The following is an 11161-nucleotide window of genomic DNA, read 5'->3' as shown; positions in this document are numbered from 1 at the left end:
TCCCTGCACAGTGTAGCCACGTGACTATAATTTGGCCTTTCTCACCCACATCAGACTTCAAGAACCTCAGCCCAATGGGCCTGGGAGACCTAAACAGCCCAGGACCACAGGACATTGGCAGGCTGAGCACCGGGCAGGTGTGGGCATCGCAGGAAGTCCAAGAGAGTGGCTTATCCACATCAGACCTGGACCTCAGGTCACATCAAAATTCAGCAGGCAGCCACTGGGCGCTGTGGCTCACGCCTGCAACTACCCAGGAGACTGAGATCTAAGGATCAAGGTTCAAAGCTTATCTCCAACTAACCACCAAAAAGCTGGAAGTAGAGCCGTGGCTCAAGTGATAAGAGCACCAGCCTTGGGCAGAGCTCAGACACAGTGCCCAGGCACTGTGTTCAAACCCCACACACTCGCGCGCGCGCACACGCGTGCACACACACAGTAGGCACCGGAAACGCTCCATCACAAGTACCTATGGGTACGGAACTATGGGTACAGAACGGCGAGGCTCACTGTTTTAATTCTGGTGACCACACACCAGGGATGAGTGGGCCGTTGGTCTGCTCACTCCACCCTGCGGCACAATCTCTGGCTGTCCCAGTGCACACAATTGCTTACAAAAATAAATACGAAAAAGGCAACTCTTCCATGATCGCGGGATGGGTCTGGGAGTGACTCAGCATCTGTCTGGCATGTCTCCGAAATTGCACCAAAGGGTCTGGAAGCACTTGGTGGGGTCTCAGAGCCAACCTCACGGAGGGGAGCAGCCCGAGCCTCACATCTCTGAGTCTGCGTACATGCCGTTGATCAGGTAGTCCACCTGCGTGTAGTCCTTCTTCTTGTAGCTCTCGTAGGCGTGCAGGGCGAACATCACCACAGCCGTGGCAAACAGGGCCACCCCGAGGAAGAGCACCACCAAGAGGGACACTCTGTTCAACAGGGACGGAGCCAGGAGCTTGGGGGTGACCACCAGATATGGAACTGGGGTGCTGGGTTGGCACGAGTCTGTGGCTGGCATCCTCTGGTCTCCTGAGTTCAAAGGTGTGGGTCCAGTGCCAGGCATGGCTGTGGTCTCGCCCTGCCCTGGTGTCTGAGGCGCGCCTGGCCCCCCAGGTCCTGAGTTAGAAGGCGTGGGGCGGGGCTGTGTCGTCGGAGATCTGGCCTCCGCTGTGAGGGCCGGGCTGGTGTGGTGGGCTGGCGCTGTGCTGGCAGTTGGCTCCCTGGCTTGAGCCTGGGTGGTAGTCACCACTGAGGTCACTGGACCCACGGAGGGGATGGGGGTGGTGGGCTCTGAGGTGGCATCCAAGGGGCGGGGTGGGGTCCTTCCTGCCGCAGTTAGCACTGGCTGGTGGGTCACCACTGGAATGGTAGAACTTTGTGCTTGGGGATCTGTGGGGGCAGCGGGGCTCGCAGTAGAGTGAGCAGATGTGGGCACAGCAGGGCCCAGAGTGCTGGGGGCACCGCTCGTGTGGGGGGTGGCTGCCCGTGTGGAAGGTGTTGTTGGCACGCTGGCATTTGTACTTGGCACTTGTGCATGATGTGTGCTGAGAGGGGACAGCCTGGTGGCAGTTGTAGAAGGGGCCTGCCGTGGAGTCACAGGGCTGTAGGACATGGGGCTGGGGGACATGGGGCGCGAGGACGTGGGGTGCGAGGACGTAGGGCTGAGGGACGTGGGGCCAGGAGTACTGGAAGCCACACTGCCAGCCATACTTCCCGTGGTTGTTGGAATGCTCGTGTTTATCCTGTTCGCTGTCCCTGTTGGGCTGTGAGTGAGGTTGAGCGTGGCTGGCAAAGTCTGGCTGCTCACGGTGACAGGAAGGGGGGTCACCGTGGTTGTCTCCACAGACGTCTCAACCCTTGGAGTTGCATCCACAGATGCATTTCTGTTGATCAGTGCACTCCATGTTCTGTTGGGGACTAAGTATCCTCAAATTCAGAAACACGGGGAGAGACACAATCACGTCACTGGCTATGAACTCAGGTCTTACACTTACTCAGCTCAGCTCTACCGGCTGAGTCATGCTTCTAAGTGGGGCTTTTTGCTGGTTGACTGGAGATGGAGCCCCAAAGGACTTTCCTGACCGGCTAGTTCTAAACTGACTCTGATCCCAACCTCCTACATAGCAGGGATTCTAGGCATGAGCCACCAGCGCTGGCTCACAGTCACTTTCAAACATGTGCAAGTGGATCATTCAGCTGTCCTCTTTAGCTCTCGGCCCTGGGGCTGGCAGTGTGGCACTCTCTCCACCCGGTGCCCAAATCTAGGGAGGCAATGGGTGAACACTGTACCTCTCTGTCCACTCAGAGCTGGTTATGTAGCCCATGGAAAAGCCTTGGCTCTTAGACTTTTAAAATTCTTAAGTCCTCTTTGAGCCTCTCTGGCCTATGGGAAGTTTCAAAGTGTAATTTTGATCTAATTCCCCAAATGATAGAAAATCTAACATTTGAGCTGTAATTCACCTTTAAAGAAACAAAACAGGGCTGGGAGTTTGACCTAGTGGTAGTGTTTGCCTAGTATGCACGAAGACCCGGGTTCCATTCCTTGGTACCACATACACAGAAAAAAGCCAGAAGTGGTGCTATGGCTCAAGCAGTAGACCTCTGGCTTTGAGAAAGCCCAAAGACAGTGGTCATGCCCTGAGCCCAAGCCCAGGACTGAAAACAAAAAAAAGGGCCACGTAAGATGTTGTTTGCCTGTAACCTGTAATCCCACCCATTCTGAAAGCTGATACAGGAGAATCTTGGATTGAGGCCAGCCCAGGTGAAGTTAGTCTGAGACTATTTGAAAGCAAAACAAATGGCAAAAGGACCTGGGGGCATAGCTCAAGTGGTAGAATGCTTCCCTGCTAAGGGGGAGGCACTGAGTTCAATCCCCATAAGGGAGGAGAAAACAAACCAAGAACTCAAATCCAACCCTAAACCCATGGGGATCATTCATCATACACTCCCCTCAGGAGTTTACATACAAACCATTAATGGGGAAGTGGAGCTGTGGCTAAAGTGGTAGGTGCCAGCCTTAAGCAAAAAGGCTCAAGGACAAGCACACAAGCCCTGAGTTCAAGCCCCAGGACTAGCATCGAAAAGCACAAAGCAGTGGAACGTATGCAGCCATTCACTTGTGGACCGCTCAGCCCTGGGAGGGTTTTGGAGATGAACTATGCTAGCACAGAGTGGGAGGCACCAAATCCTGGCTGTGGGAATGAATGAATCCCTAAGGAAAGTGAGATTTCTACAGGGCTGCGAACACTTCAGGGCTCTGCTGTTGGTCCTGCTGAGCATTCCCACCCACCTGGCCCTCACGGGGTCTGCCCCGCTGCAAGGGGAGGCCTGTGGTGTGCCCAGCTCTCCCAGGCCTGGGCTTTGGGGCCACTGGCACCTGTGCAGCTGTGACACAGCTTTTTTTTTTTTTAATTTGCCGATCCTGGGACTTGAACACAGGCCTGAGCTTCCGCTCAAAGCTAGCACTCTACCACTTGAGCCACAGCTCCACTTCCAGCCTCTTCTGAGTAGTTTATTGGAGAAGAGAGTCTCGGAGACGTTCTTGCCCAGGCTGGCTCTGAACCACCATCCTTAGACCTCAAACTCCTGAGCAGCTGAGATTAGAGGTGTGATCTACCAGCTGGGCCACCACCACACAGCTTTTACTTACGTGGCTCACTTGATGCCACCTGGACTGCAGACAAGGAAAGGGAGGAAAGGCAAAGCAACATGAGGGCTGTCCACATCTTGTGGGTGAGCAGGAGGCAGAGCTGGCAGTCTTTGGGCTCCCGGCTGGCCCCTCAAGCTGTCAGTGGTTCCTTTCTGTGTGGCTGAGGAATCTGCAAGTTCAGAAAGCACACTGCTCAGAGGGCATCTGGTGAGCTGCACACAGCCTGGCCCTTCACCCGTTGTGGAGGCTCCAGTAGGTCCCAAGGTGAAAACTGATCAAGCCTTGGGGTAGGGTCTGGTGCCAGGAAGAGCACAACCTATCACAGCACGGGATAACGCAGGCCCTACCTTCCACTGCCTACGCACCTGACCCAATTTCATGAGTCTCAGCCTCTGCAGGCTACTTTCCCACTGCAGAGGACCTGGGCATGTTGATAGGACTGAAACCTCATCACCAAGACTGACCAAGACTTTCCCAACTTCTCCAATGGCCTATAGAGCACGAGTCAGGCGTAATGATCCTGTATGGACCCTACATACTCCTCACACTAATGATCTAATTAAACATCCACCCAGCATCCACCCATCACCCATCCACCATCCATCTACCTATCTACCATCCATCCATCCACGCACCCACCCACCATCTGGTACTCTACCCATCCACTGTCCATTTATCTAATATTTATTATTATCTAGTCATGTGCCAGACAGTACATTTAGGACAAAAGATGAAGAATGCAGTCAAGGATTGGTGTGCGGGTTGGAGTCCAGCAGGAAACTAAGAAGTCATTACAAACTGGCACGAGTGTCCAGCAGGGTTGTGACTTAAGCTATGAATCAGGAAGGAGAAAGCATGTCGCAAGCCCTTGGAGAGTGAGCCAGGCTGTCTCCTGGGAAGAGGCTCTCAGAGCTGCTGGGCAAGGCTGACCAGAGGACAGGATGCCACGGTGTGTGTGTGTGGGGGGGATGTTATTACAAAGCAGTTGCAATGGTGGTGGTGTGCCAGGAAAAGTTCCAGGGCACAGTCTGGGGGAGGTGAGTGGGGAGAACAACAGTAGGGTCAAAGTTCAGGAGGTCAGAAGACATCCACCATGGCTCACTCTTAGTGCCTGAGCTCACTAGCCAAATGACCTGGACACAAGTCACATAGTTTCTGAGCCTCACCAAGGGTGCATGACGTAGGTCACAATGTGGGTCAGGGAGGCAAGCACCTGCACGGCGCCTGGCTCAGCGATCGGCCTACCCCAAGAAGCACCTCTGAGGTGCTGGGAGTGACACCCCGCAGCACCATGTAAAGGGATGTCCACGGTGGTGGAGGGGACTTTCTCCTGTGTCACAGCTGGAAAAACATCTAACCCACAAACTCTTCTAGGAAGTGGGGACACGTCCAGAGATAGCTTCAGCTGGCTCTGAATCCCCACCCCAACTATTGGTGAAGGCCTCTAATACCACAGGGGTTTACAACTTATCCAGCCTTACAAACCACAGATCTGTGTTTGTTTTCCAGGGTGCAAAAAAGGTAGTGTTCTGGCAAGGAAAAACACGAAGGGGAGGGGAGACTTTCCTGATGAGAAGCAAGTGCCTCAGCACAAAACAACTCAGAACGGCAGGTACTAGGCAAGCGCGATGTGGTGCAGCCACCAGGACACTCCCCAAGCCTGAACCCGGCATTAGAAGTCTGCTAGTAAATTCAATGCACAACTGCATGACAGGGGCTTCTGACAGGCAAGGGTAGTCTCTGCTCCCTGAACACACCCCCTCCCCTGCACTTCAGCCTTGGAGCCTTCTACTGCCCCCACATTACAAATGTCTAGGGCACAACAGGCACCAGCAGCTCATGCCTATAATCCTACCTACTTAGGAAACTGAGATCGAAGGACTAAGGTTCAAGTCCTGGCAGGCAAATCTGAGAGACTCCCAGCAAAAAGCCAGACGAAGAGGTATGGCTCAAGCGGTAGAGCACCAGCCTTGAGTGAAGAGGCCATGTGAGAATGAACACCCACAAGGGTTGTTAATGGCCAGATAGCAAGTATCTGAGGGTGTGGGCCAGGCGGGCGTGCACCTCAGCTTCTAACCTTGCCTTTGTAGTGCAAAGGCAGCCACTGAAGAGAAAGTAAATGGGTGGGTATGGCTGTGTTCCAGTAAAACTATTTATACAAATAAGCAGCCAGTGAAATTTGGCCTAACCACCTGGTGCGCTAGCATACCAGCCAACTTTGGGGCTGCTGCTCCTTAAAAAGCAGAGAGGAATGATTCCATGCATTTGCTCAAGACTTCTTCTGTCCACCCAGTCTCCCGCCTTGGAATGGACACCACGGCAGACCCGGTGCTCGGCTCCATGGCACCTTTCCTCCTGTCCACCGTCCCATCCATCCCCTCCCCGCCCCGCCCCGCCCCACATCAGCACTCCCCAAGTAGGGAGGGCCCGGTAGTGTTATACCATTAATTAGGACCTGAAGCCAAGTGGAAAGGAAAACTTCCTGCCACAGCTTTCAAAAGAGGGCCACCTGCTCCCTATATCTCTCCCTGTCCACCGACCACCACGCTGGACCTCGAAAGGTGAAAGGCCACACATGAGCTGCCCTTGGATCCTGGAAGGCTTGGCATTGTCTCATTTTTCTAGGCTCCTTTGTTGGTTTCCTGTCCTGTTCTAAATAGGTAGGTCCTCTTACTGGACCTGGGACCTCCTCCCCTTCACCCCACCGGCCCCGCCAGCAGGACCCAGCAGACTCACCAGAGACAATTGCTTAGCACATGCTTGCAGGTTAGGTCTTCTTCCCTTTTGGGGAGCTGTGGGCTTGGCACTGCGTGCTTGCCAGGTAAGCTCTGGCTTGGCAGCAGAGAGCAGCTTGGCAGGGCATTCGCAGGCCATGGCATGGTTCGTGGAACATGGAGATGAAGGTAGCCGCTCCAGCTGGGGGACAGATGCATTCCTCAGAGAGTATATCTTAGAGACAAAGTCCATGAGATACCCATCTCCAACTAACCAACAAAAAGCTAGACATGGAACTGTGGCTCAGGGAGTAGAGTGCTAGCTTTGTACAGGAAAGCTCAGGGACAGTGCCCAGGCCCCGAATTCAAGCCCCAGGATTGCTCTCTGCCCTCCCCTCAGGAAAAAAAAAAAAAAAAAGCACATTAGCTCATTATACTGGGAAAATGACAACATGTATCAAAAGCTTTCAATGTCAGAACTTCTGATGTAGCAATTTCTATACAGGAGTTCACCTACAGAGGCAACCAGGACAGAAGTGGCCCAGTGGTAGAGTGCTCACCTAGCATGCACGAAGCCCTAGGTTCAAGTCCCCAGAACCACATACACAGAAAAAGCGGGAACTGGCGTTGTGGTTCAAGTGGCAGAGTGCTAGCCTTGAGCAAAATGTGTCTAAGGACAGTGCCCAGGCCCTGAGTTCAAGCCCCAGAACTGGCAAAAAGTAAAAAGCAAAAACAAAATAAAAATAAAGAGGCAACCAGATAAATGTAAAAAAGTGGGGGAACTGGGTATTCATGATGGTGTTATGTATAATAACAAAACTCTGGAATGGTTCTGTAAAGTGTTATCCCATATGACTCCATTCACATATACAGCATATATAAATGCACGTGTACATATATACTACATGTACTTCTGCTTACTGACACAGGAAGACACAGCACACATCATTAACTGACAAAGGCACAATGCACAACAGCATGTATACCAATATTTTTTTTTTGGCCAGTCCTGGGCTTGAGCTCAGGGCCTGAGCACTGTCCTTGGACTTTCTCAGGGCTAGAGCTCTACCACTTGAGCCTCAGCACCACTTCTGGCTTTTTTCTGTGTATGTGGTATCAAGGAATCGAACCCCGGTCTTCATGCATGCTAGGCAAGCACTTTAACCACTAGGCCAAACTCCTGGCCCCCCCATATTTTTGTTTTAAAAGATGTTAAAGGGTCTCAAGACAGTTTCTCTAGCTGGGTGGGTGCTGGTGCTTCATGTCTGTAATCCTATCTACTCGAGAGACTGAACTCTGAGGATTGTTGTTCAAAGTAAGCCTAGGCAAACAAATCTGTGATACTCATTTCCAATTAATTAGCAAAACCTGACTGGTGGTAGGATACCAGCCATGAGCAGCAAAACTTGAGCAAGAGTTCAAGTCCTGGTACCAGCCAATTATCCTTAGGGAAAAAGATTTTCAACTTAGTAAATCTTCATTATTATTATTGGTAGTAGTATTACAATCATGTATCAATTCTTGAAAACATTCCTGAAAAATTCCAATGAAAGGAAACAGCTTGGGCACTGGTAGCAGGAGGTCAAGATCTGTGGATGAAGTTTCCAAGACAGCCCCAACAGGAAAGTTCTTGAGACTCTAATTTCTAATTAAGCATCAAAAAAAGCTGGAAGTGGGACTGTGGCTCAAGTGATAGAGTATGAGCCTTGAGCAAGAAAGGGTAGGGCCAGAGCCCAGGCTTTGAGTCCAAGCCCCACGACCAGCACAGAAAAAGAAAGAAGAGAAAGGAAAGGAAGTGATTTTCTTTCCGAACTCTAAGCTAGTTGGCAGAATGACATGGGTAATCCCACTGAAATACTAGCACATGGAGATTTGATTAATTCTGAGAGGCCACATGACTTACAGATTAGGAAACTCAGTTTCAAGGAGGCAACTGGAACTTCAGAGGAAGCCAGGACTACTGCTGTGATGCAAAGATATTAAATAGTGCAAGGGTCCGGGAGTTTGGCCTAGTGGTAGAGTGCTTGCCTAGCATGCATGAAGACCCGGGTTCAATTCCTCGGTCCCACATACATAGAAAAAAGCCAGAAGTGGTGCTGAGGCTCAAGAGCTAGAGCTCTAGCCTTGAGAAAGTCCAAGGACAGTGATCAGGCCCTGAGCTCCAGCCTAGCACTGGCAAAAATAAATAAATAAATAGTGCAAATGATTCTCTCCAATGTATGCTTAATGTCAACTCAGAACACTACAGAAACAGCTCATCACTTTCCAGAGCAAAGACATCAGTAGGGGGTGATGCTCAGGACTCAGTGAACCTGCTACCCAAAATGAATGTGCAAGCATGCACACATATGTACAATGTCACATTCCTGCACAGCTATACATGTAGTCACATATGTATGCATCCATGCACATATCTGTGGGAAATCATGCACACAAAGGGGAGCATGCACAGACATACTGCATCTCCACAAGGCTGTCTCTTAAAAGTGTCCCACGACACTTGTGCTGGGAGCCACCCCATCCACTCCCTGCCAGTGGGGTTGGTGTCACTCCCACAGAAGCAGGAACTGGCCACTACAGAGTTCCAGAACAGGTCCTGTTGTACGATGACTTCATCTCCATGGTATGGTCCTGATTCCACTTTCCAAAAGCATTTTCTGAATGTCGAGATCATGTGTGGGGTTTCACAGTAATCTTTACATGCTGACTTATAATGGGCAAAGCATTAGCACAATTTAAAAGTAAGTTTCAGTGAGCCTTAAGTGAGATTCTAGCCCTCAGTGTGCTTCTTATTACATCAGAGATCAGAGCTAATGGAAAGGTGGGAGGTCCTGCAAGGAACCTCACTGAGCCAGGCAACAATCCTCAAGAAAGACGCTTGCAGACAGAGAGCTGTATGGCTCATGCCTATAATCCTAGCTATTCAGGAGGCTGAGACCTGAGGACTGCAGTTTGAAGCCAGCCTGGGCACACAAATCCAAGAGACTATTATCTCTAACCAGCAAAAACCTGGAAGTGTAGCTCAAGGGTTAGAATGCTAGCTTTGTGTTAAAAAGCCAAGCATGAAGCTAAGAGTTCAAGCCCCCATAATCACACCCCCCCACACCCCCCACACACACTCACATACACACTCCCAGACTGTGCTTATGAGGGTCAACTTCATATCCTTTCCTGGTCTACAACCTTGAGATGGCTCCCAATCCTTTTTATCTCTTGTATTCCCAACCTTAAGTATGACTGTTAGCTCTTTTTAACTGTTGAATATAAGTTCTATGAAGTGGGTCTCCAAATTGGCTAATTGTTCTGTTCTAGTATAATGCAGATCTTGAACAAGTAGTTCCCAGTCTTAGTAAAGACTAAGACCTACTAATCTGAGACCTACTGCTCAGTAGGAACGTATTACCCATCCCTAGTCCATGCTGGAGAAGCTATACACACATATGAAGCAGGGACTGGGAAAGCTAGTCCTTCAAACAGCTAATTCTGACGTGTCACCTGGCTGAACTTTGGTAGAAGCCCAAAGAACAAGAGACAAATTGCCTTTGTATGCACAGCCACTGCCCTGTGGTCTGTGTGGCAGACTGAAATCTGGAATGGAAGATATCATCGTCTTAATTGCATGCTAGCTTCCAGGTTTCTGGAAGGTGCTAAGGTCTAGTTTCTGCTGGCAATGCCAGAAGACTTGCCATGCTTTGTCCACTCGACAGGCCCAGTGTATAAATGAAAAACTTTCATTTTTAAACACTCTGCTCATTGATTTCTGATACGATTTCAAAGCTGCTTCTTCCAAGGGCGTAAAATAACGGGCACGTTGTTCATGTCAGATTTCTAAGCACAGGGCTTCTTCTGGTGGACGCGGTCCCTGTCAGCCTGACGGCGCGGCACACGCGCCCGGCAGCCACGCGGGGAAGGCTGCCGACGGAGATGCGGTGGGACTCAGTCCAGGGTTCGGGTGGAGGGGGTCTGGTGTGGGGCGCAGGCCCGGTCCGCGTCGGCGCCGGCCCCGGGGCGCTGCCCGACCCCACTCTCCCGGGATGACCTGCCCTCTCGGCCCGGGGCGCTGCCAGGATCCTCCGGAGCCGCCCTCCTCCTCCCCACCGCAGTCCCCGCCGTCCGCACGGCGCCCCCTCCCCGGGACGCGCGCCCCATTCATCCGCCCCTGCCTTCGCCGCTCTCCCCCCGACCCCAGCGGGCTCCGGCCACCTCAGCAACCACTTCCCCGACGGCAACGCGAGCCCCTTACCCGCGGCGGCCCAGCCCTCGACCCTGGGGCCGAGCCGGGACGTGGCCGGGACCTGGACGTGGCAGGCAGCAAAGCCGCGACAGCGCACCGCGGCTCCGGCACCAGCCCCGCCCGGGCCGCCCCGGAAGTGACGTCAGGACCGGACAGGGCCCCGCCCCGCCGCGGTGCCGGGCGCCGCCGGAGGCGAGCCGGAAGCTGGGCGTGGCTGAGCCAGGCCCCGCCCACCGGGGGCCGGAATCCCGGCGGCGGCCGGAAGCGCCGTCTTCGGGGGTCTCTGGAGGAAGCGGCCGGTCCTGGGCTGCGCCGCCGGTGGTGACCGGGTGCCTGCAGTCCAGCCTCGCCGGTTCGGACGGTGCGGGGTGGCCTGGCAGGGACGTCGTGTGCGGACAAGTTCCCTGCTCTGTGGTAACTCCCCGATGAGGCCGAGCTCGCTCGCCCGGCGCCCGGGTCCCCTTCCCAGCCGAGGCCCCGGCCTACCCTCTGGGGAAGGCGGTGTCGGTGACGGTCGGTGTCCCCGACAGAGCAAAGGCGTCATTTCCACGGCAGAAACGGGAAAGA

The 11161-nt window shown here is 52.9% G+C and overlaps 1 protein-coding gene across 3 annotated transcripts; it reads right to left on the bottom strand.

The window, feature by feature from the left end:
* Positions 1-498: 498 nt before the first annotated feature.
* Positions 499-10712, bottom strand: C16H11orf24 (chromosome 16 C11orf24 homolog). 3 transcript variants are annotated; one of them, XM_090347229.1, is made up of 5 exons: positions 10604-10712; positions 8819-9017; positions 6383-6562; positions 3647-3815; positions 499-1914 (listed from the first exon to the last, which is right to left on the bottom strand). In XM_090347229.1, the coding sequence occupies exons 4-5, from the start codon at positions 3720-3722 to the stop codon at positions 773-775; spliced, it is 1218 nt and encodes a 405-aa protein (XP_090203355.1). In that variant the 5' UTR covers positions 3723-3815; positions 6383-6562; positions 8819-9017; positions 10604-10712; the 3' UTR covers positions 499-772. The 3 variants fall into 3 exon arrangements, with proteins under 3 accessions (XP_090203355.1, XP_090203354.1, XP_090203356.1); XM_090347228.1 differs by lacking the exon at positions 8819-9017; XM_090347230.1 differs by lacking the exons at positions 6383-6562; positions 8819-9017.
* Positions 10713-11161: the final 449 nt, after the last annotated feature.

Source organism: Megascapheus bottae, chromosome 16, assembly GCF_031878675.1.
Source record: "Megascapheus bottae isolate mThoBot1 chromosome 16, mThoBot2.hap1, whole genome shotgun sequence".
Lineage (NCBI taxonomy): Eukaryota > Metazoa > Chordata > Mammalia > Rodentia > Geomyidae > Megascapheus > Megascapheus bottae.
This window is presented reverse-complemented; position numbering and strand designations above follow the sequence as displayed.